Here is a 23,492-nt window from a genome sequence, read left to right as displayed (position 1 = left end):
TGATCACTGGGGATTTTCTGAAATTTGAAAGTAGTAGATTATGTTGTGGTGCTAGGTTTAAAGGGTCTTCAGAAGCACCCAGGAATTAATTCCTGTAGCACTCAGGGATTCATGCTCTAAACACTAGGTAACAGAAGAGCAAATCAGGTGCACATATGTTGCTGAAGTATCAGTGATACTGTAAGAAGCAAGACTACAGCCATTTGCTGTAAAATTTGCTGGCAATACGATGTGCTTCCCATCCCGACTTTCACCTCATCGTCACAGTTTCAGCAACATGCGTGGAAGGAAACGATTTATTGTTGGAAAGGGAATTATAAATATACGATAACTAATATGTTATGCTAACATCATTTTAATCAGGTAATTATTAAAGGACTGTTTGGCCTTTAAGGACATTGGTTTAATGGGAATTAATTTAATGATTGAACACTGTTTGTGTAACATTATCATTGCTAGTGATGCGGAAAATTGGAATCTCAGCTCAGCTGAAAAGACGTTAGATTTTCCATTATCACATTAGATCCTGTTCTTTTGGAACGCAGTTATTAGACCTTCTTTATACTTTCAGTACATGTTTAAATGTTTGGGTTTTATCTCAAAGTTCTTGAGCAGAAAAAGTAAGTGAAAATACTCATTATTGTGGTGTTCTCATTTTTTAATCAGAGGTTTGAATTTCTGTCTAACGTAGTCTTACACAAAGTAGATTGGATTTTGGTTTTAACTTGCCTTTGCTTTTCCCGTGAAACACAAATTTTCTCTATTTTCCTTTTTTGCTTCTCTGCAAGTCTGGTCATCTTGTTTAGGATGAATAGGTTTTGGTTTATGGAATGGTTTGCAGCTATAAAAAAGCATCAGCTTTAAAGAGGAGGAACAGACACTGTATAGTTGTGTTGGAGTGTGATCATGCTGAGGCTGTATCATGCACAGCCTCTTCACATTTTAGAAGTGATTTAAAAGTGGCTTTGACCCATTTGCCCTTGAGATGGAAATGGCGAACAACACAGAAAGCCTTTATTTAGTACCTGAGTATCAGAGCCCAGTTAAAGCTGATCTACACAGGTCCAATTCCCATTTGACTAAAGGAATAGCGTATCTGGTTGCCCCTTCTTAATTTAGCCTTAGTTGTGCTATTGTGTCACAAATGATTTTTCTACCTTACTGAACTTCTAAAAACTATTCAGTTTTCATACAGATGTGTACAAACGAAGGCAGAAAGGCGAGGGGGGGTCTGTATTAACAAGTGACTGGAAGTGTGTAGGGAATAGCTGTGTCTGACAGAGTCTTGCAGGTAGACCAGTTTTCAAACAAAATTTTAATCAAGGATTTCTATGACTGCTCCTGCTGTATCTTGAGTTTTACGAGGGTATCTGGTAATCAAATGACTAGCACGATGTTTGAAGATAGATACAAACATAATCTGACAATAGCGCTATCGGAGGCTCAAACTCATAAACGCTTTGTAGATTGGTAACCCACCAGTGAGCCAACAGCACACTGAAATGCTTTGCATGGGCTAGCAGTAGCCCTTCTCTTGGTACTAGCATATTTTCCACCTTCCGTTAGGAGGGTTTCAAACTACATAGCTGGGAAGCCAATGCTTTAAGCAAAATAGGTTGTGAGTAATCATTTGTGCCATCTTTTGGTTATTTACTTGTCTGTCAGGTTATGTATATATCAAGGGGCTCTGGCCAGATTTGAGATGGATACATCAGGCTGCAGCTTGATGAGGGTTATGTGAAGTACCACGGGTCCTTGAATAGCCCAGCTTTTGAAATCTCAGCGTGAGTAATCTCCTGCTATTAATGAGGAAGCAGAGCTGAGCAATGAGGCTTGGTATGTAAGCCAAATGCCAAAGGCACGTCTGAACGGATGCACAGGAGCAGCAAGTGGAGGATTGTCAGAGGGACTTTGTGTGAGTCTAAACTCAGTGACATGATCAGTGAAGGAAAGATGATGGTGCCTGTGGTAGTGTGCTGTGCATTTTTTCTTGCCAGAGACTAAAAGGACTTTTTCTGTGTGAATTACAATTTTCTAGCTGCAGTAGGGGAAAATAATGTAGTTTGCAGGGAAAAGAAAAGCTGCTAAGAACATTAGAGAAATGAAGGGCATCTTGAACAATTTGAGAAACATCATCATTCCCAGTCCAGGAAAGAAAGAAACTGACACCAGAGGGTATGCTACAGGCAGCAAGATATATTGACGGCACAAAACATCAGAGGTAGAAGTAGAAAGCGGTTGTATACAAGTGCAGAATAGAAGGCAGTTTGCGACCTCCAGAAAAGAGTACCGGAAACTGAATACATCAAAGAAGAACTCAGTTTGTTTATTTGTGCTTCCAGCACAGAAAATGAAAGAATATTGGTGCAGATCCTCCTGGTTAAATAAAAATAAATAAATATTTAATTATATATAAAAAATTTGAAAGGGTTTTGCAGAGGCATACATGCAGAAAACAATTTTGCATCTGCACTGCGGGGCCTTCCAGCCGTGCAATGTAGACAGATAATCTTGGTGCAGTACTTAAATCCCCAAAGCAGACAGAAAGGCAGGTGTACAGTAGGGTGAACTGCTATCACCTCTGAGGCAAGATATATATATAAATTGGAAAGAAAATCTCCCAGTCCACAAAGGAGAGGAATGAGCAGGGAGACCTTTCTGTTGTGGATGGATTGCTGCTTCCCTTCTCTGTGGACAATGGGTGCAGAGCTTCCCACCTAGCCAAAAGGAAACCCTGTTCAAGGAAAAGTGAGTCTGCTGAGATGAGTCCAGGGCTCGCTATGTAACAACAAAAATGGGAGAAAGAGTGAAGGATCATTTAGTTCAGAATTAAGATGTTGAGGGAAAAAAAAGTCAGGCCCCAAATGACAAAGTGAACATATTTTTGACTGCTTCTAAACTAGTGCCAGAAATCTGAGTAATAAACAAGAGTAGTTGGAATTACTCTCTTATGAATATAAATTTGGTCTACGTGACATTACTGAAAGTGGTAGGAAAAATCAAGTGATTAGAAAGCTAACATGCAATATTATGAACGACTTTAAGAAAGATGGAGTGGTCAAAAGGGAAAGAAGAGTGGCACTATGTCAAAATGGCATTAGATATTTCTGAGACGTTGCAAACTTACGAGCAATTGATCTTGAATTCTTGTGGGACAGTGTGCTAGTGGCTGGAGCACAAAATGAGGCAGTCGGTGTCTGCTGCAGACCACTGAATCACCCTGGCGAGCAGGATGATTGGCTCGGTAAGTGCATATCTGTAATGTGGAAGGGAAAATGAGAATTATAATAGGGGAGTTCAATCTGAATGATGTATGTTTCAAGTCTCAGGCTGCCCGTACTAAAGCATCTTGAATGCACATATAAAACGAATGGAAAGAAAAAGTAACATTGATGGCAGCAGAGAATTAAGAAGGTAAAGCATTCAAGGAAAAATGATATGGAGAGCAAATGGACACAAAGAGAAATCAGAGTTAAGAAAGAGGAGGAGGGTTTTGAAAAATTTACTAGCAGCAAAATAAACCTAACTGGTAATGGTGCATTGTTAGGTGAGAGTGATAAAACGGAGAATAGTTACGCAGGAAAGGCCACAAACATTTCTATTCTGTGTTTGTGGAAAAAAGCCAAATGGTGTATTCATATCAGATGATGATAATTAAATACTTTCCACTTCAACAGCAACACAAGAGGGTGTTAAATGGCAGCTACTAATGTCAGACATGCTCAAATCAGCAAATCTGAACAAATTTCACCTAAACGCTTTAAAAGAGCTTGCTTAGGAGCTTCCAGGACCGTTACTGTTGATTTGCAATATGTTTTGGAGCATCAGGCAGGTTTTAGAAAGCTGGCAAATTTCTAACGTAAAACTGAAACAGAGTCCAAACTGAATCTCCAGCTCAAGTATTTTTTCTGTCTTAATATATGGATATGAGAACTTTAAACCATTCATGAATACAGACAGAAATCTAATACTTCCAAAAGATACTGCCTTAAAAACATCTGGTTTTGAATGATATATACAAAGCATTAGTACGTATTGTGGAGTACAGCAATAGTTCTTATCCCCCGAGTCATCGAGGGAAGAAGGAAGGCTGTAAGAATAATGGGGAAAAAAAGAGGCCAAAGCATTTCTATGCAAGAAAGCCATCAGCATGTGGAGAAATACTTAAAAATGTGTAGAGAACCACCCCCCTCACCCTGAAGAGTACCTGGAGAGAGGATGCTGCTAGCACCTGATAGCAGAGGACATGGAAGGAGATTCTCCGTACGGACAGGGATGCGAAATGTGTTGTCTCTTGAGCAGTGTTTGATGACATGGAAAGGATTAGTGTTCAGCAAAAAGTACAGGCCAGATATAAACTGTGTAGAGTTGTAATGCTGATGGAGTTTGCACATGCAAATGTCTCCTGTATCATCTTGTATGTTAGGAAGGTAAATACATGGAGTTCACAAATGTTTCTTCTCTAACTTTAACATTTGGTAATACCAACATTTTCATAAATTTACATTAGCTTCACTAAATTGTTTTTATGGAAAATGGGAGAAAATATGACAATTAGTATATATTTTTACATTTAAAATATTTCAAATATCCATTTTGAAATGGCTTTTGTCTCTCATTTACTTTACTTTTATTTTAAGAAAAACAGTATGTGGAAAAATCTTGGCAATGAAAAATTCCACTACTTCTAGCATTTACTATTTTAATGAAAAAAACAAAGTCACTAGATATCTTAGATTTTGGTGGAAGTTTTCAGAATTACTTCGGTAAAAAATTGGTCATCACCGTTCCAATCCTGCTGCTCCCAGTGATCTCAAAAAATCTGTTACTCGTATAACTTACTGCCTCACTGCTTTGGAGCACTGTCACAGTATTAATAGTAGTACTAATAACAATGCCTAGGTCCAGTGCCATCTGTTTAAGAAGTAAGAACTGAAGAAATGTTCAGTGTGTGAAACAAAATATGTGATGTGTCTCTTTTCTGAAAAATTACTATGCTTTGGTAAAAACAAAATGCAAGGGGAGAAACAGGTGGTGTAGTGAATAAAAGCGATGGTTGGCTCTTGAACCTGTCCAGGACCTTGAAAAATCTGGCTGCTGGCCCTGCCTCATGCTCCGCTTCCTCCCTACTCTCAATCCCTTGCAATCTGCCAATATTTGTACAGCCAGGGAACTCAGCTACTGATTTACAAGCTTACTTGGAAGGCATCACCAGTTCAAGGAGTCGTGCTCACCCCTTGAAGAATACCCCTAAGGCCTGCTGCGGTCACTCGGTGTGAGCTTCAGCGCGTGGGGTAGCAATACAAGCTCAGGCTTATGCCACCTTAGCTGATACAGAAATTAATGCACTTTGAACAGCTCAAGGAAGAATGGAAAAGTAGGGATGAAAAATGAAAAGACCAGAAGGAAAAATTCACGATGAGAGATTTTCCAACAACTTTGAAACTGCGTTTATTTCACAGCTAGTAGAAATAGGTACAGGCTTCATTGTCAGTAAAGTATTTTTTGTCCTATACTGAATTGTACATTTCCAATTGAAAACAGGAAGATTTTATATTATCAGGGAAGTTTTTAACGGAACAATAGCGGTAGCTAATGCCCTGAAAGATTCTGCCTTTGAAGAGCTGTGCTTAGGCAGAGTTCTGCAAAGATAACAGAGATCAGTCAAACTTTAGGTATTGTTTCACATGGCAAAAATAGCTAAAATATAAAATGCCTTTGCCTCTTTGTTAATACAAACTACTCCCCTCACACCCACTCTCTATTAAATGTCCCTTTCACAAAGAAAACATAAAAGTACATTGATCTAAACCGTTTGCAACAGAACTCTGTACTTTCTATTTGCACAAATGGAAATTGCAGATGCACAGCATAATTGATGTGACTGTTCTAACAAGCTAAAGGCTAAACTGCAGCCAACTCCCTGTCCTCTGTGTTTTTTTCCAAAGGCCGATAATTTGTCAGAATTTTTGTGAGACGAAGCAAAACCTATCTGTCCCCAGATAACCCACCCTGTTATTTCTTCACCTGCCTGCTCCCAATGAAATTAAGAGCCCTGCTTCGCAGTTTGACAGTGCTAGAGTTTCTCAGCAAAACAGCCACAGATAACAATTTTTTCATGTTGTCTGAAAAAGTTGTCTGAAAAAATGTCTGGCTAAAACGCCGTACATAGAAATCCAGCCCAGTGCAGACCTCTAGCAGAGACTATGTCCACTTAAATGACTGATGATGGAGTGACTGACTACTGAAATCTGTTCCTGAAGTGAGAACTGCTGGGAAGCATTTGTGGTGAGCACTGCTGACAAACTGAGTTTTGTCTATAATAAGAACCTAGTCTTGGGGATTTTGCTGCCTGCTGCAGTTATCACAAATAGACGTTGCAGGCCAGGATCCTTCTGGTGCCCTTCTTGTCGGAAGGGCACCAGGCACAGTCTTCCCTTCCTGCTGTTACTCATCATGTGTGTAGAAGCTGCAGCAGCTCCCAATCCACCTCTCAACTCCCCCCCCCCCCCAAAAAAAAAAAAAAAAAAAAAAGAAAAAAGAAAAAAGAACCAACAACCATATTTAATAGAGTTTTCAAATCCAGGACATAGATCAATGTTACGGTTTCTCTGTGAGTTCGTGTGTGATTGCTTACAAAGTACACTTCAATAATTAACCTTCAAAAACATATCTATTACTGTTTTCATTTAAACTCGAGAGAAAATGGGGGATAGAAAATGAATGATTGACCACAGTAAAAATGTCTAGTGAGCACAATGCTGGGTCGTGCAGTGCTTCCTAAACCAGCTTAGTAGTTGAGATGGTGGAGCTAATTTAGTTACAGATCAATTCCAAGTTTTCACATCCTGGTCTCTATGCTGCCAAGCTATTTGCTTTAATGATAGCAAAAAAACAAAGATTTTCTGGAGCTGCTGAATAACTGAACTTAATTTGTAAATATTGCACATTCCCAGTGAAGTTGCTGTCTTGCACGTTTACTGGTTGGATGACTAATTCAAAATTGCATCACTTTTCAGCAAGACGGCTGCCACCAGGCCTGGGCTTGGAAATGCCACCTGCAATTCAAACTTCTGCAAGAAACATTTCACCATTTCTTCATGTTGACAAGGACTGAGTTTCTGACAAACTTTTGTGGTTCTGGACTGTGTAGATGAATACAGTTTTCCTTGAAACTAACAAGTGAAAAATCCAGATTGCAGAAACGAGCTATTTATTTTGAATTATTCAGATTTAGTCCAGAATTACAGAATGCCAAACTCTCACTAGGCTCTGATCCTCAGTTTTCCTTTTTTATGCATTTTTCTCATGATTTCTTTCCTTCTTCTTGCCTATCATCCTGACTTATTATATTTTTAGCTCAAAGAAACCTTTAAAATTACTGCTAACAAGGGAGAATAACTTAAAAGGTATTAGAAATCTGTACTGGAGTTGTATAAGTTCACATTTTACCTTCCAAGGTGAGTTTTTCCTGGTATTTAGGTCTGTCATATCATTGGCTGGGTTGTCAAGACAATGATTTTTTTTCTCTCTCTCTCTCTCATCTGGTGATATTTAGCTTGAGGCACTTGCAAGGAAAAGGGAATAAACAAAAATTCATAAGATAATTTGCAATCTAAGCCTACCTGATGAAATAGGCCAGCATTAAACTGGGCCAGGATTAATGAAGGGGAGCTGCATTAGATAAGGATGGGAGGACTGAAAGTAATTGCTTTCACTGTCACTGCTAAGGTAATTCAGCCTTTTCGGAAAATTCCCAATGAGATTTCTTTTTACTAGTTTATTTTCTAGGCATAGTTTATTTTGGAAAATGTCTTTTCATTCCTAAATGCGTGGTCTGAAAATTTGAAGTCAGTTTTTTAAATAAGTTTTAGTTATACATTAGAAGTGTTGACTGAATTATAGTGGGAGCTGTAGGCAGAACGCAGATGATCTATAAGTAGTGGTGGTTTGTGCTTCCTTACACCTTTGTACCAGTGTGTTGGAAGGGCCAAATCTAGAGGAGACTACATTTGAGGCCTATCTCTTACAACTGCAAAACCCCAGGACTGTCAAGCATCTTCAATTCCCATTTGTTTCACGAACAGATAGGTGCTCGGTACTGATGTGATGTGATAGACAACATCAGGAGGAGAATGTGCACTCCTGTCCGCCTCCTCCCACCCTCTGTGTGTGGGAGCATGAACATATCTATCTTATGTGTAGCCCCACCTATCTTTGATTATGCTGTGATCCATACAGATGCATTGGGAGTCCACATAAGTGAAAGGCATACGAGATATTGGAAATATTTCTGCTAAGCAGAGCCCCAGGAGGTTTACATGCATGCATGTCCCTTCTGCGTACTACTTTGTACTTAGCAACAGCAACTGTTAGGTCTGCAGTTCTTATTCATGGCAACCATAATGGAAAACCAATGATTGCTGTTCTCCTGAGCCGCTCGGTGTGCTTCTGCACTGAGAAAACGCATTCGTTTGGACAGAAAAACACTCTGGGAAGTTTTATCCCTAGAAACAAAATCAGGAAGGGAGCGAAGAGGTTTCGTAAGGTAAGCTGTCATGGTAAGTGAAGTGTCTTAGCAAACAGTACAATAGAACAAGACTGTATGACATTAAGTCTCCTAATAGATGCCAAAGAAATGATATAATGGCAGAAAGATGTCTCCTCTGATTTTTAAATCTTTCTTTAGGAGAGGTAGAGTAGCCTGCCTGTGCTGCTCAGAAATCATGGGCCTGCAGTTGCAGTACTGGTCTTGCTTTAGAAATGGCACTTTAAGAAGCCTCAGTGCAAAGGAGGGCTTCTGAGTGGGACCAGGAGTGCTGAATTGTTTTGGAATGAATCTTCTGTCCTTGTGGTTGCATGCCGTGCTTTGTCCTCAAGCTTCGTTTATTGACTACTGATGGTAGAAGGTGTAACTGTGAATAAAAAACAAGACTCCTTCACAAACAGCTGAGTGAACTAAAGACACTTTGGGATGAACACCACTCATAAAATCTTGTTAACATGAGTTTTAGTATGGAAAAGGTAACAGTGGACAGTGAGGACAGTTACAGATGTGTGGGAAAATGACCCCGTTTGAGCAGTAGGAGAGAGCTGTGGCTGCAAGCGTGTGTGATGGCTTCTGTGAACACTTCTTGAGCATCATCCTTTATTGAGAACTTGAGTTGTGCCCAGAAGGTCAGTGTGTGACTTTCAGTGGTCCTCTCTTTTTTTGCGATTTCGCTTCAGTAAAAAACTGTGGCAATTTACTGTTTTATTCATGAAGCTGGAAAATGAAAATGCAGGGATACCCAGGAGATTTTTGGCTTCTCCTCTGCTGTTCCAGCCATTTCAATTTAATACAAAGATTATCTGCAGGACTGACACCTAAAAGTTAGAAGAACAAACAGCCCGCTGGGTTAATTTGATAAAGCTACCTGCTCTTTTCATTTGATTGAAATTCATTTTTAAATGGAAGATTCCAAAGACATTGCAAAAGCTGTTATGAAGTGGAAATATCCTATTAAATCATTTAAAATTTATGCTAGACAGAAAACCAAATCTGTAGAAGTGGAAGTTTACATTCATCTTCAAAAATCCTAATACCGAAATAGTATCTCCTGATCTGATAAGTAAATTCTTATTTCAGATAATTACGCAGCATCTTGGAAGTAGAAGGAATGTGCAGGTCTAATACAGATTTTGTGTTTTAATGCAGGAATTCTTAAAAGGCAGAAGATTTGAATATCTATGCACCAAAAATATAAATAAAACCACAATTGTTTTACATACAGCACAGCTCCATGTTAGTGTAGTAGAATTAAAGCTTCAAATTTGTTCAGTGTATGGTGGTGCAGAGCTCCCAATGTTTTGTTTAGATAGGACAAACATTGAACGTAATGCGGTCCCTCATATTCAAGTGTTAAGTTAAAGTCTTAGATAGTTTGCATTTTTAACTGAAGATGCTTTTATTTATACTTTAGAATGGGAATAATTGTAATTTGTATTCTCATTAAATCTACTTGCCAGGGAAACTTAAAGGAGCTTTTACATAAGTGAAAATTCAGAACTGAATATTTATGGGTGATTGAATTTTTAACAAACTGCAAAATTCCGCATACCTTGCCCTTCTCAGATCAGCAGTTTCTGAAGCAGGTGGGACCTGTGATTTTGCATTTGAGAAATCTCCCTCAAAATAATGACCACTTTTCCAAGTGCTAAGCATGGGGAGAAAGGGAGAAGATGGTCATCTTAAACAGTTGACTGATTGCATGCTGCACTCAGCTGTCCCCCTTGGTTATTTGTAGCTTTCACACAACCTATACTAAGCACAAAACAAGTACTTTTAAAACAATGAGTGTTCCTTCATCTAAGAATCTATGGCATGTGTGGTTTTAACTGAAACTAGTATAACAAAGGAAGGAAAGACTTCTTTTAAAAACTCCAACCTACTGTGTTTTGGGGGCAGCTATTTGAATAAAATATGGTGCTTTTTATGGCTTGCTATGCTGAGCTCTGGAACACATGGCATGCTCATGCTAGCAGTAGAGTGCAGCTCAGTTTCTGTGAGCCATGAAAGCATAGGTGTATCTAGTAACTGCTTATGGTTTGTTTACGTGACAGTTGAATTTAAATAATCCAGAATGGGAATACAAAATAATTTGATGTTCTTCAGCACGTGCAAATTTTTTGTCTATCCAAGTTCACTTCCAACAAGTTGTATATATACATATGGCTATTACAAGCACACCCACCTACCTACAGAACTGTGAAAAATAATTGAATCTTGTTTCAGAGAGGTAACTTTTATGTTCTCAAGAATGCAAGAAAAACTTAATGAAAGTTGATAGATAAAATATTAAAGGAAGGAATATCATAAGAATTTACATTTGCTGCTCTTGTTCTGAGATCTTGAAGTCTATTTCCATTACTGGGCTGGACATGCAGATGAATTGCAGTTAAAGACGGTATAGCAGAAGAGAGAAAGTAATGAAGGCTAGCAGTGTGGATTCTCTTCCAGTACTTCTTGTTGCGTGGGAAGTATGGCTTGAAGACCTGCCCAGTTTACTGAGGCAATACTCTACTAACCTTGGATCCAAGTTCTCCTGAGGCATGAGTGGTGAAGATTTGGGATTCCTTCTGCCAAATGAAAATTGATTTTCCTTCTTTCCCACAGGAGGAGAAGTGCCATACACAACACTGGCGACCCGGCTGATGATGGGGGCTTGGTGGCTTTTTGCTTTGATTGTTATCTCATCCTACACGGCAAACCTAGCAGCTTTCCTCACCATCACTCGCATTGAGAACTCCATCCAGTAAGTTGATAAAGACTGAGCTGAGAGAAATGAGTGTGCACGTATACATGCGGAGTGGCATGCATGTACTACCAAAATACATGAAAAAATGGGGGACTTTCCTCCTCCTGAGAATCAGCCTGGGAACTAACAAAATAATGATATACTGTAGACTTCCAGTCTCCCTGAGACACAGTGTCTTTGGAATCAATCAGAACTGTTGGCATCTGCTAGCTAATTATTTTTCTGTGGCACGTATTTGTGTGCATCTATATAAGCAAATATAGATAGATATACACACAAACATATGTTCGTATCTTGGAAGAAGCAAATGAGTTTGAGAACGAGTATGTAAGTATTTTAAATGGGAAAGTACTAATAGGTGCTGTGTGTTCTTAAGCTGTGCTTTCCATTCAGGTGCAGGCCAAAGATCTGGTGCTCTGACACTTTGATCAGGAGCTGTCCACAGCTGCTTCTGTATTTGGAAAGCCTGAAGCTGAATTAATCTTTTCTTGCCACAGCAAAATATGTGCTAATAGCAATGGATGATAAGAAAATCACTGACCAGTCATCATCTCTCCCCTCCCAGCTGTTCTTTCATCACGTTATTTGATCACCTTGTTCTCTTTCTTCTGTCTATTGGTTCTTCTGCTCCATGTCTCCCTAACATACTGTCCTTGTCTTCTCCTGTTTCTTTTATGCTTAACTGTTTTTCTGTCAGACCTTCCAATTCTTTCGTCAAGATCTTTTCATCTCTGTACGCCACAGGAACTTTTCCGAGGTCTCCTACCCATTCTCACCTGTCTTACTCTTCCCTCTCTCCTCCCCCCGAAAAAGAATTTATGTCAAAACTGAGACTGTCAAATAGAGTAAAGCAGCCAAGCTCTCCAAAGAATATTTTTCCATAGCAGGCCTTTGATCTTGAGGCTACACATGAATGAAAAAGAATGACAAAGTTATGTCTTTCCTGTATATCCTCCTTTGCAAGAAAGGAGAGAGTGGCCTTAAAAAGGAGATGCACACTCTGCTGTATTTATTCCTTGAGAAAGATAAGAACCTGATCTTCAGCTCAGACTTAGTTCTGAACTTAGAGGAAAACAAGTTTTCACTCTAGTTTCTGGTTCAAGTGCCTGTCTTCTGTGTATTGTCACCTAAGGTCTTGTGTACATACTAAAACCAGTCCAGGCTTTAACAGCATGTGAAGTAGTACATTTTTTTAGTAGAAGCCAGGTTTTATTTGCAGTTGGAAACTCAAGGGCCAGTCCTTGGGCTCTTTCAGCCCACACTCATTTTAATCTGAGTTCAGACCCAAGAGCAGAAGCAGCCCCTTGTTTTGAGTGTACAGTTACCCCTCAGTTAGGAGCATCCTCTGGAGCTGCTGTCCCAGGGCACAAACTGCTGTTGTCTTCAGCCCTGGCAGTACCAGCCCTTATTTGGTCCCAAATGAAAATGAAGTGTCTATGGTTGTTACCTTTGCTTTATGGGCCAACAACCTCTGTACCGTCATCTACTTGAGGGCTGCGCACTCTGAGACAGAGACATGTAAAACAGGCTAAAATCACTGAATAAAATCATTCCCCTGTCACAGTTGTATTACCAGTTACATTGAGTTACCGTTTTCTTTTGAGAACTGAATAACAAACTTTGAGATCATGGAGTGCTGCAGGGGTATTTTGACACAACTGAGCTGCTCGACTTGACTGTCCCATTTATAATCACTTCACAATTTATAGGGAATAAAATGAAATTCTGTGTCAGTTTGTGAGCATTGATCTTGAGGGTTTTATTTATTTTTTAAAATTTTAATAAGCCTTACATTTGACTAAGGAGTGTGAGGAAACGACATGAGCATTTGTACGTGCAAAATAAATAATGGTAAACTTATGCTCGTGTATTCAGTCATTCAGCTTGTCCTTACAAATATGCAGTGTGCCTCTGCATCCTGCTCTGAAATTATGCCCTTTCTGGTTTTGAAGTAGTCCAGAAAAATGTTCAAATTACTGTGGAAAGATGTCCGAATTTTTTCATCCTATTTAAAGAAAGAATAAAAAATACCCAAGCTATAATTTAACACATCTCCAGCTTTTTCTTGCAGTTTATTATGGTGTCACCAGAAAACCCTCAGTGGAATTCTGAGGTTATTATGTACAATTGGGACTACGTTGGTCTTCGTGCTGTATTATTTATGGGTAAATTCACTGAAAATGTTTTATTCAGTAGAAAATGTTGCAGCTGGAAAGCTCCTGAAATGAAAGAACAGAGACATATTTCAGCAGTGTTTGTAGCTCAAAAATAGAGTAATTAGATGTACTAAGTATCCATTAGGGAATGAAGTTATCCTAACTGTGGTGGGAGTGTAAAACTTTAGTTTACAAAACTGCCAAAATTGGAACTCAAACCAGTGCGTAACAGAGAGGCTGTTTGTTTACCACACTGAATTACTGCGAAGTGGGAAATATGAATAAGCACTAAAGAAAAAAGCTGATAAAAAAGCTGATGCTCCTTTTTTTTTTTTTTTTTTTTTTTTTTTTTGGTTTAAACGGATCAAATTGTACCTTGGGGAGCTTTGAAGGCCGGAATGGAAATGGGTTTAAGCATTTAAAGAGAATGAACCAGCTTCTGCTTGTTGTGATATCCAGCCAGCTTCGGGGGAGGTCAGATAAATGAAAGAGATAGAAGGCAGCGGGTTTGCAGAGATGTAAGAAATGGTTAATAGGTTTTCATTTCAGACTTCTAGCTAGCACCAGATAGAGTATGTTGTTGAAGGTACTGTCCCTGTGATAACGTTTACAAAAGCTGGGAGGATTCAAACAGCCCACGACGTATTCCGTGTCTGTGAAACGCTTTAGTAGCTGCTGCATTTCAGCTTCTGGCCACGGAGCCCGGTTTGAATTCAGAATTCTTGCAGGTTCGCTTTCACTAGTGGTATAACGGCCGGGGCTGTAGTCTTAGTCAGGGCCTCATGGTATCCAAAAGCCTTTTTTGAGAAGAAGAGCACACAGTTTTGTTCGAAAATGCACTAGAAGGGATTACTGAAATGTTCCCTTTCCCTAGAGGGTCTCAGAGTAGACCTTTGTTGTGTTACCCGCCCTTGGAAGTTGATGGCATTTGTTCTCTGCTTCCCTGATTAATCTGGTCAAGTATGTTGCAGTTTTTAAATGAACCAGAGGAAGGAGAAGAGTAAGAGTGAGTGAGAGTCCCCTTTCCCAAACAGACAGCTACTCTTAATACCTCTGGCACCTCAGCTTTTCAGCTCCTGCCAAATGGCGGTACCGGAAGCTAGAGGTGCGCAAGTCATGGACTACTTTCTAGATGCTTCTCGTATGCACACTTGACCCAGATGCAGATGACATTTAAATCAAGGCAGTCAACACTTCCAATGCCAAAACAGCTTAGCAGACTAAGAATAGCAGACAGCAAAGGAAAGCATAACTTAATGTATTCCTTAAATCTTTAGATCACTGTCTCAGATGCAATATGAATGAACAGTAATCAAGAGTGGCTCTTCTTGGTAAATGCCAAATAAACTCGAGGATCTCAGGCTGTTTCTTGTAGATGCTGATGCTATGAATTTCATCGCTGAGCCACTATTGCCATTACTGTGTTTTATGATTCCTGCAGGACAGAATTAGAGCCCATTGGTAGAAAGGTTTTATTCAGTCTGATTTTATTCAGACTTAACTGCACTAGTTTCATGGATAAAGTGAGGATGTTGCCACTTTCTCGCAGACATTGAAATTCTGCAGGAAAGTTGGAAAGTTGCAGGGAGGTAAAAGTAAATAAAAAAAAAGTCAAAGGATTTATCATAAGAGTGGTAAATCTTAGGTGCCTTCAAGTTTAAGTCTAATCCAGATAAACTTCTAAAAATATAGATACTTGATTAAGGTTTTAGACTGCAAATTTTATGGAGGAGCGTCTGTGTCTTGAATACCTTCTGTGAGATAGTGAGTTCACACTACGTTCTCCAAGATGTAAGTATTGCCTCCTATTCGATAGGTGAGATCTCTGCTTCCGAATAATGAAAGTGTAGTGCTAAAGCACGCCTTTTGTCATGCTTGTTTTGGCTAGTCATTCTTCTTGCAATTTTTTTTCCTAAACCATGATTCATGTTAAGCTGAGATGTCCCCAGGGCTTTACACAGCTCAGTATGACTGCTTACACGTTTTCTGCGAGGGGAGTTACACACAAATACTTTGGTAGTAATCAGAGGAGATATTTCCTTTTTCTGAAAAACAGAATATTCTTTAACCTTTCCTATTATGTGGCTCACCCAGATCTTTAAACTAGCTAGCAGGCAATATTATCAGTTCTTGACACAGCTGTCACTGCTTACCGCAGTCAAATCTTTTGGCTTACTGCACCGTTTCCTAAGCCTGCCTGTGAATTAATCCTTAGTGGCCTAGAAAAAAGAAAAATGCATAGGAAAGTTTTATCTGAATTAGTCATAAATAAAAATTTCAGTGTAAGCAATCACATCAGTTGTTTTCTTCTATTATTTAGTAGTTACTTTCTTGCAGATGCTTCTATGCAACAGACAAGTCTAATAGTACTGGTAGCCAAAACTGATCTATAACCCAGATCTACAAAGGCATCAATGAGAGTTAATCACCTAAATAGGAATTTAGTTATTCCTTTATGGAACAGGCCTTTTGCTTTTATATGCTTTCTGTGTACATTTGTACACTTTTGGTTGGCAAAAATAAACAACATATTACCAATTCCAAGTTTAGGATTTGAACTGATAGGACAAGTAATACTTTGGTGAAAGAAAAATTTGCAAAACGTAACCTGAAGAGAAAGACTTTTCTTCAAGCCTAAAGCAGAGATATATTTTTTTTTAAATTACAAGTGGACCTTCTGCTTACTTCAATTTGTACCAAGCCAGAAAATGAATGCAAACAGACAACTGCTACCCAGTTAAGGTGCAGAGCAGTAAACAGGCTAAACAATTGCTGAAAAATACATGTAATTGTAATAATTTATCCTCAAATTACTTGATTCTTCTTCAGAGTATTCCTGCAATGCAGCTAATCTTATATAGGATAATACTGGTATTATTCTAATAATTGCGATGAGAAAAAAATTATTATAAAGACCACACACATTTTTTCCCCGACAATGCTTTATGAGTGATAAACAAAAATAAACTGTACTGTAACTTGTTCGTTGCACTGCATTGTCCCTTTTATTACCATTCCCTTTATGTAGAATTTCTCTTATGTGGAAGCTCAGCAAGGCACATTTCATTTTATAAGAAATTTTTCAATTTTATCTGTTCTTTATTTCTCCATTTTAAATTCTTCCAGAATTATTACCTTATTGCTTCAAAATTAGAACACTCAAATAGAAAATCTCCTAAAATGTGGGATTATAATACCCTTATTCATGCTAGACGATTGCTTTTCTTTGCAGGTATTTCTACCGAGATGAGTAAAACTACCCCCAAATTAAATTACTATCCATTGTGGGTAATGGTATCCGAATATAAGTATGAAAGAATACACTGTATGAATTCAGCAACTTGACAAAATACTTCTTCCTTTTTTTGAGATCTAGTCTGACAGCTCTGTGGTGAGCCTGAGTAATATAGTGAGGCTGCTGATTTATGTCTCCACTAAATGTATTTGTTTGAACAGAGAATGAGTTGTTTAATCCAGGAATAAAGGTACATGGAACAAAAAAAAGTGTAGTCACTTGGAGACTAGGCTGGAGGCAAAGTAGCTGTAAAAATCCTTTCTTCTGGAAAGGAACCTCAGTGGTTTAATAATTTTGTTAGTTCTGTCAAGGTTTGTCATTTTTGCTTTGCTTTCCTGTATCTTGGCTGCTAGGTTGTGAATGTCATTCTAGAAGTCTGTAGAGATGCAGGTTATAAAACCAGCTTCAGAAGCAGATCATATATATTATGATCTCATGTGGCATGTTTTTTTGTAAGCGGATAAAGTCAATGATGTGATAGCTCTTTTCCATTTTTGAGTCTTGAAATCATAGGCAACAGCATACATACAGGGATACGCTTGAGAGTCTGGAAAACTTCTCTCTTGCTCCTTAGAGTAGGGTCAGGTGAACCAGACTTGGGGTTTCCTGTGGACAGAAGGGTGTCGCACACCCGCAGGCATTACCCTCTCTTTTGTCCTGCTCACCATCATTTTCTCCACGTAGCAACTGCGTGAAGATGCAAAGCAGAGGTAGGCAGCTGGGAGTCATCCTGTGGTTTTAGGACAGGGGCCAAACTATAAATAACTGCAGGCTGTAGTTAATGCTGGACTTGGCTGCTACCCTGTGCCTTCTTGAAGACGTCAGTGTGATTCTCCTCCTTGTTATTTCCCCACTGGTGATCTCTTGGTGTGCGACGGCACTTTTGGTTGCTTCTCGCAGTGGTAAAACCTGAACTCGCCCGTACCTGTTTGTCGCAGGCTTCCGTATCAGCAGCTCGCGTCTGGCTTCGGTTCGCCTTTCTGAGAGCAGCAAGGTTGCTTTCATAGCTGCAAGGTATACCAAGGAACTGTTTTTCTTTTGTGCTCTTTCTAACTGTACTATTTCATGGCAGCAGTCGCACGCATCACTTGTATAGCAATTCAGAAGCTGCTTTGTTGATTGTTATATTAGAAATTATGTGGTGATGCAGAGTCTTGTAAACTACTGATTACAGTTTTGCTAGGTGATGTCATTTGAAATTGGGGACTCAGTAATTACTTTTCCTATACTTTTCTAGCAGCATGTATGACGAACAACACAGGAGTTGCAGGACATTACGATATACCTCCTGTGACAGTGCTTGTAGCACTTCTGAGGACTGCCAGGAGATAAAGAATTTTATTGGCAGCAGCAGCAGTGGCACAGAATGGGTGAATATAGTATCTTAGGTTTATCTAGTGCTTTTCATCAGTGATGCTTTTGACAGATATATAGACCATTAAAGTGACAGTAATACACCTACTTCAGTACAGTATTCTGCCTGAAAGCGAGTGCCTGAAACATTCTCCGAGAGGACATACTCCCTGATTTTTTCCATAAACAGAAACAGAAGCAAGGCTGGTCAGCCTGTATTTCACAGGATCATCCTTTTGGTCTTTTTCAAAGATAGTCATGATATTCATATTCTCCAGTAGTCAGGAATCTCCTCCAGCCTCCATCACCTTGCGGAGATGATAACAAGCAGCCATGCTGTCCAGCCTTCAGCAACTTGGATGCAGCCCATTGACTCCCATGGACATCAGTGTCTCAAAAATCCCTGCCTCAGTCCTCACCCACTGCTGGTCACTCATCCCTTCCTTGAACCCTTCCTCTAATCACAGAGGCCTGGGTGTCATTGCTGGTGAAGACAGATGCAAAGAAGGTGTCAAGTACCTCATCCTCAGCTGCATCTGCTGTCACCAGTTCACCCAACAGGTCTGCATTTTCCTTGTTCAGGCTTTTGGTTTTGCAGAAACTGCTCTTGTAACCCTTGACATCCTTTCAGAGCACCCACTTCAGCTGAGCTTTGGTTTCACTAATTCTATCCTGACTTGCCCCAGTAAGGTTTCTAAATTCTCCCTTTGTACCTTATCCCTGCTTCCGCCTCCTGTACATTGTTTGATGAAGACCTTTGGAAAGGCACAATTTCGTTGGTAATTTCAAAGTGTAATAGATGATTGAGCTGCTTTTTCTGAAGAAATCTATCTTGTGGCCATGCCTAATCTTCAGGATTGATCTTTAGAACTGTATCAGTCCTTGTTTCAGTATATCAGACCGAAGTATAATGTCTTACTCAACTGTTTCCTTCTGCAATTCTCCTGATCAACACTAGTGCCTTTTAGAAGTATTTACTTTTAGAAATTTTTCAAGCAGTGGCTGTAAGGAGATTACACATTTTTGGAATCAGCGCAGCCATTTCATATTTAATTGTTCAGAACTCACAGGTGTTTCTATCTGGATTTGATAACTTTTTTTATTATTATTATTATTTAAGTTACAAAGTGGCTACAGTATTTATCTCCTGATACTTTTTTCTTGTAGAGTCTCACATTTTTCTTCCTAGAAAAGGGTAGGTCTCAGTGAGTCCTCAGGTACAAGACCAATAGATTCAGTTTCAGCCAAAGCCTCATCTACCAGCTCACTGTTGATGATCCTGTATATGCACTGATTCTTTGCAGCTTCCCTGCTGCTTGTATTCTTAAAGAAGAATACCATCTTGTTGGAGAAAGAGATTTTTTTTTTAATACCATTAGGTATTTTCTCTTCAAAATTAATTTTATACCTCCTTGATACTTGCAGTATATTATCTGCTGAGAATTTAGCTCTTGCTCAGTGTTTTTCTAATCCCATATGTCTGAATTTCAAAGGATTTCTTTTTGACTCAACTAACCGCTAAACCCTTGTCACTAGGCTATATTGATTTCTTTTCTTTCCCTGCTTTCTGTTGTGTTCAGTGACACACACATCCTTTCAGGTTTGATTACTGTTTTCTTAAGTGTCATCCCTGCAACATCTAAGAACTTTATTTTTCCCGCCTCTGGGGCCATTTGCACGAGCCTTTCTATTTACACATTTCCAAAATGCAATGTGGAATTTGATGAGTTTCGTACATCTGTACAAATGTACGAAACTATTTGCATTTGCATTTTCTGTGGCTGCACTGGGCTCTTGCAGTTTGCTATTGCCTACTTTAAGACAGTACTCAGCTGCTTGATTTGTCCTTTGGTGTCATCCATTAGATTTGCGCAGTTTATACAAAACTAATTTGTGCCAGGAAAGCTATAATGGATTTTAGGCACTAGAGATATTGCAGTAGTTATTTTGAAACTGCAATGAATGCCATTGAAGAAATAAAGATATGGGAAAGCAATGCTATAAGATATGAAAATAAAGGCCAAAAGGTCTGGAAACTTTAAGGGATTCTAGTATACTTTTTTAAAGGCCAGAGAAGGATTGATAAAGCCATATTTGGGTTGATTTGGAAACTTCTAAACTAGTTAATTACTTCTTGTTTATAGAGAGTGAGTAAGACTAGATAATATGTAAAGTAGAGCAAATTTATTGGACGAATTAATATGAACCATGATGGAAATGACAGTTCACAAAAACGTAGCACAAGTCTTCCTCTTGCTGAATGCCACCTGCTGTGTGATGGGTGCACAGTTCGTTACAGTAATACCACTGTGTAAACTGGTAGCAATAGGATTAGTAATACCACCCCCAGTGCTTTGGGTAATATTCAGTGCATTTTGAATGCTGCTGCTGAGAGTCTGCTCCCCAGTAGCAGGGTACACAGTCTCTCAGTATTGTCATGGGTTTTTTTTATCAAACTTCTGTTTAATTCACTGAGTATGGTTGGAGGAATTGAAACACTGTCTACTCCCCTTTGCTCCTGCTCTAAAGAGCTGTTGGTGTTTGACAGTATTACTTCTTCTGTTGCTCTCTTTTCATCCATTTTCCTTTTTTCTGTTGCTCCTTTTCACTTCGTATTCCTCTTTGTGTCTAAAACCATAAAAACAATTTTCCAGCCTCACATTGTCTTTTAAGAAAAAAAAAAACAAACAGCAAAAGAAAAAGACATGACAGTTGTCTTCCTATGTGTTGCCCTTTGCTTGCCTGCAGCTCCTTCCTCTTGAAACTGTGGCTTCAAGTCTCCTGTGTCTCTTTTCTTCACCAACAATTAAGGTCTCTCCAGGATCTCTCAAGGCAGACGGATATTCCTTACGGCACTGTCCTGGACTCCGCAGTCTATGAGCATGTCCGAGTGAAAGGGATGAATCCTTTCGAGAGGGATAGCATGTACTCCCAAATGTGGCGGATGATTAACAGAAGTAATGGCTCTGAGAACAACGTTTTGGAATCGACCGCAGGCATTCAGAAGGTACTGGTATGGCTTCCTTTTTCTTTCCCATTGGAGATGCTCTGTGGCAATGTCAGATTTGCTTAATTTTTGCTTTTAACTAGTAGGGATGCATTTGCACTTGAATAATGTTCGGGCTTAGTACCAATTTCTCCAAGGCTAATGAGCAGTCTGTTGCTTCAGCACAGAAAATTGGGACTTCTAAGCTAGGTAGCTTGTTTTCAACCACATTTTGAAATGTAAGTACCTACAGTATTTGCTCTGAAAAGGTTTTATAGTTTTGAGAGATGAAAGCGTTTGTCAGAATGTAAAATGGGAATAGGATCAGTGACCCTAACACCGGATGATCAATGCACCGTACAAAGCTTAAAGTAGTTTGAATACAAGACACCGATTAACTTATTTCTGTAGACGTCTTACACTGAAAACCTTGGCTTTCAGTTGTGGCTCTGAATCGTATTTGTTTTGAGAAAAGCAGGTAGAAAAAAGATGGCTTTGTTTAAAAAAAAGAAAAAAAAAAGTCTTGCACTCAGTGAGTTTATCACAGAGGAAATAAATTAAGAGCGGTAGTCAATTTTTGCAAGTACGCTTGTGAATGCAATGTTTCCTTCCCATGCTTTTGGTTGACATCTACAGCTTTTGCAGGAACAGCAGTCCCTGAAAGGGTTCAGAATGAGACTGAGTATTGGCTAAAGAGTAACCAAGTACAAACTTACCTCTGTCACTCTCTCTTCACACTGAGTTTTATATTCAAATCTCCAAAAAGATTGTATTTTATAGGCTTGGGTTTAGATGTTAAAATGTGAAGATTAATTAGAGCAAATATCCATGAAGTTTTGTATTTGCTTGTCTAAAACTTGGTTTTACAATTACTTCTAGACTTCTAAAACCTGGGCAAACTACATCTCTGCCTTTTGTCTCCACTGAAATCCACTTGCCAGGCGAATCTGTAGTTTCTGATGTTTTGACACTTGGTACAAACGCATAAGAGCAAGAGTCTGCTAAAAAAATGATGAAGCCACTGGTGATCACTTGATAATAAAAGTAGTGCAGAATAGCAAAGATTGTCTGGAGTTTTAGAAATCACTAATCCTCCCTCTGTATAACTGAGATCGTATTTTCCCCTCTAAAAGACTAAGCAGCGTGCAAGAAGAAGGCATGGGAGGCCTTGGGGAACTGCACTTTTGAAACCCCTTTAGGAAAAGTCATAGGCTGAAAGAGCAAGAAAAAGAGACAGTCTGAAGATTTATTGGTTAGAGGAAATTGCTTCTTTGAGAAAATGTATTTTAGTTCAGTTTGTAAGGGGCTGATAAAGCTGGGTTTCTCCTTTTTTTAAAAAAAAAAGAAAAGAAAGAAAAAAGAAGTCCTCCTTCTGGCTTGCCATCCAAAGTTATATTAAGAGTTTCAAGAGAATCAAAAACCAGAGCACATCAAACACAGCTGTGTGTTGACTAATGGCCTTGAGCTGAAAAAAGCAACCAGTGTATCATGATGGCAGGTAATTCTGGATTACAGCCTTTGATTTCTAATTCCTGGAAACATGGCAGTTCCTGTCTTAAAACCTATAAAACCAGCACTGCTTGGGTTCTTTAATTTTCCATGCCTTTATGTTCCAGGAATAACTGGTTGCAAATGATATCATCGAAGAAGCACATTTCAGCGTGTGAGCAGCAAGCTCAATTTTGTAGTACCAAAGAGATGGGCCCGATTCTAATGAGCACTTATCCACTTGTGTGTGTGCAGTTTCTATTCTCCTTTTGCATTTCGGGGCAGGTGGAGGGGAAGCTGTTTGCCAGTTGCTGCTCATATGAAAGCTTTTAGGAAACTGTATTTGGCTTGCTGAGAAAGAAAGATCTCTTAATAAAAAAAGCAAAAGTGTCCCTTTCAGGAGCTCTCCGAGATTCTCCTCCCTCAGCCAAGTGATAAATGTGATGTTAAAAGCTACTCTGAGGTGGGAAAATTAATATTTTAATAGATAACTGGTAAGAGGCAGAGATTATGATCTCTAAAATATTTTGAAAAAATTGAAACATTCAGGTATTTCAGAGGAAAGAATTCACAGGTCCCTTTGGTCTGTTTATAAAGTTCTTCAGGGTCTTGAATGAATTTAACTGGCCACATCAGAGCCATTAACATAATCGGATTATAACCCTGCACAAACCAAACTAATGTGTCTCACTTTGTGCTTCGTTTTGTTACTGCCATTAGTCAGTGCTAAAGCGTGACTTAACAGCAGTTTACCCAGGCTCCTAGGCATTTGCTTAAGCACATGTTCTTGGAATGCAAAATGAGGGCTGAAATTTAACAAGTGCATCGAAATGGATATGGGAAAAGGGATTTGCATTAGGCTGCCTAATGGCCACGAAGAGCCAGGACCGCGGGAGGGCCGTGTGCGGGGAGGGTGT

General features: G+C 39.2%; 1 protein-coding gene across 2 annotated transcripts in view; it reads left to right on the top strand.

Annotated features, from left to right (window-relative positions):
- Positions 1-23,492, top strand: part of GRID2 (glutamate ionotropic receptor delta type subunit 2) — a 692,796-nt gene that overhangs the window by 573,964 nt on the left and 95,340 nt on the right. For both annotated transcript variants that reach the window (XM_062575022.1, XM_062575021.1), the window contains 2 exons: positions 11,156-11,294; positions 20,913-21,108. In XM_062575022.1, the coding sequence (XP_062431006.1) occupies positions 11,156-11,294; positions 20,913-21,108 (335 nt within the window). The remainder of the gene's footprint in view (positions 1-11,155; positions 11,295-20,912; positions 21,109-23,492) is intronic.

Source organism: Rhea pennata, chromosome 4 (genome assembly GCF_028389875.1).
Source record: "Rhea pennata isolate bPtePen1 chromosome 4, bPtePen1.pri, whole genome shotgun sequence".
Taxonomy (NCBI): Eukaryota; Metazoa; Chordata; class Aves; order Rheiformes; family Rheidae; genus Rhea; species Rhea pennata.
Note: the sequence above shows the minus strand (reverse complement) of the source record. Positions and strands in the feature narration are given on the sequence as shown.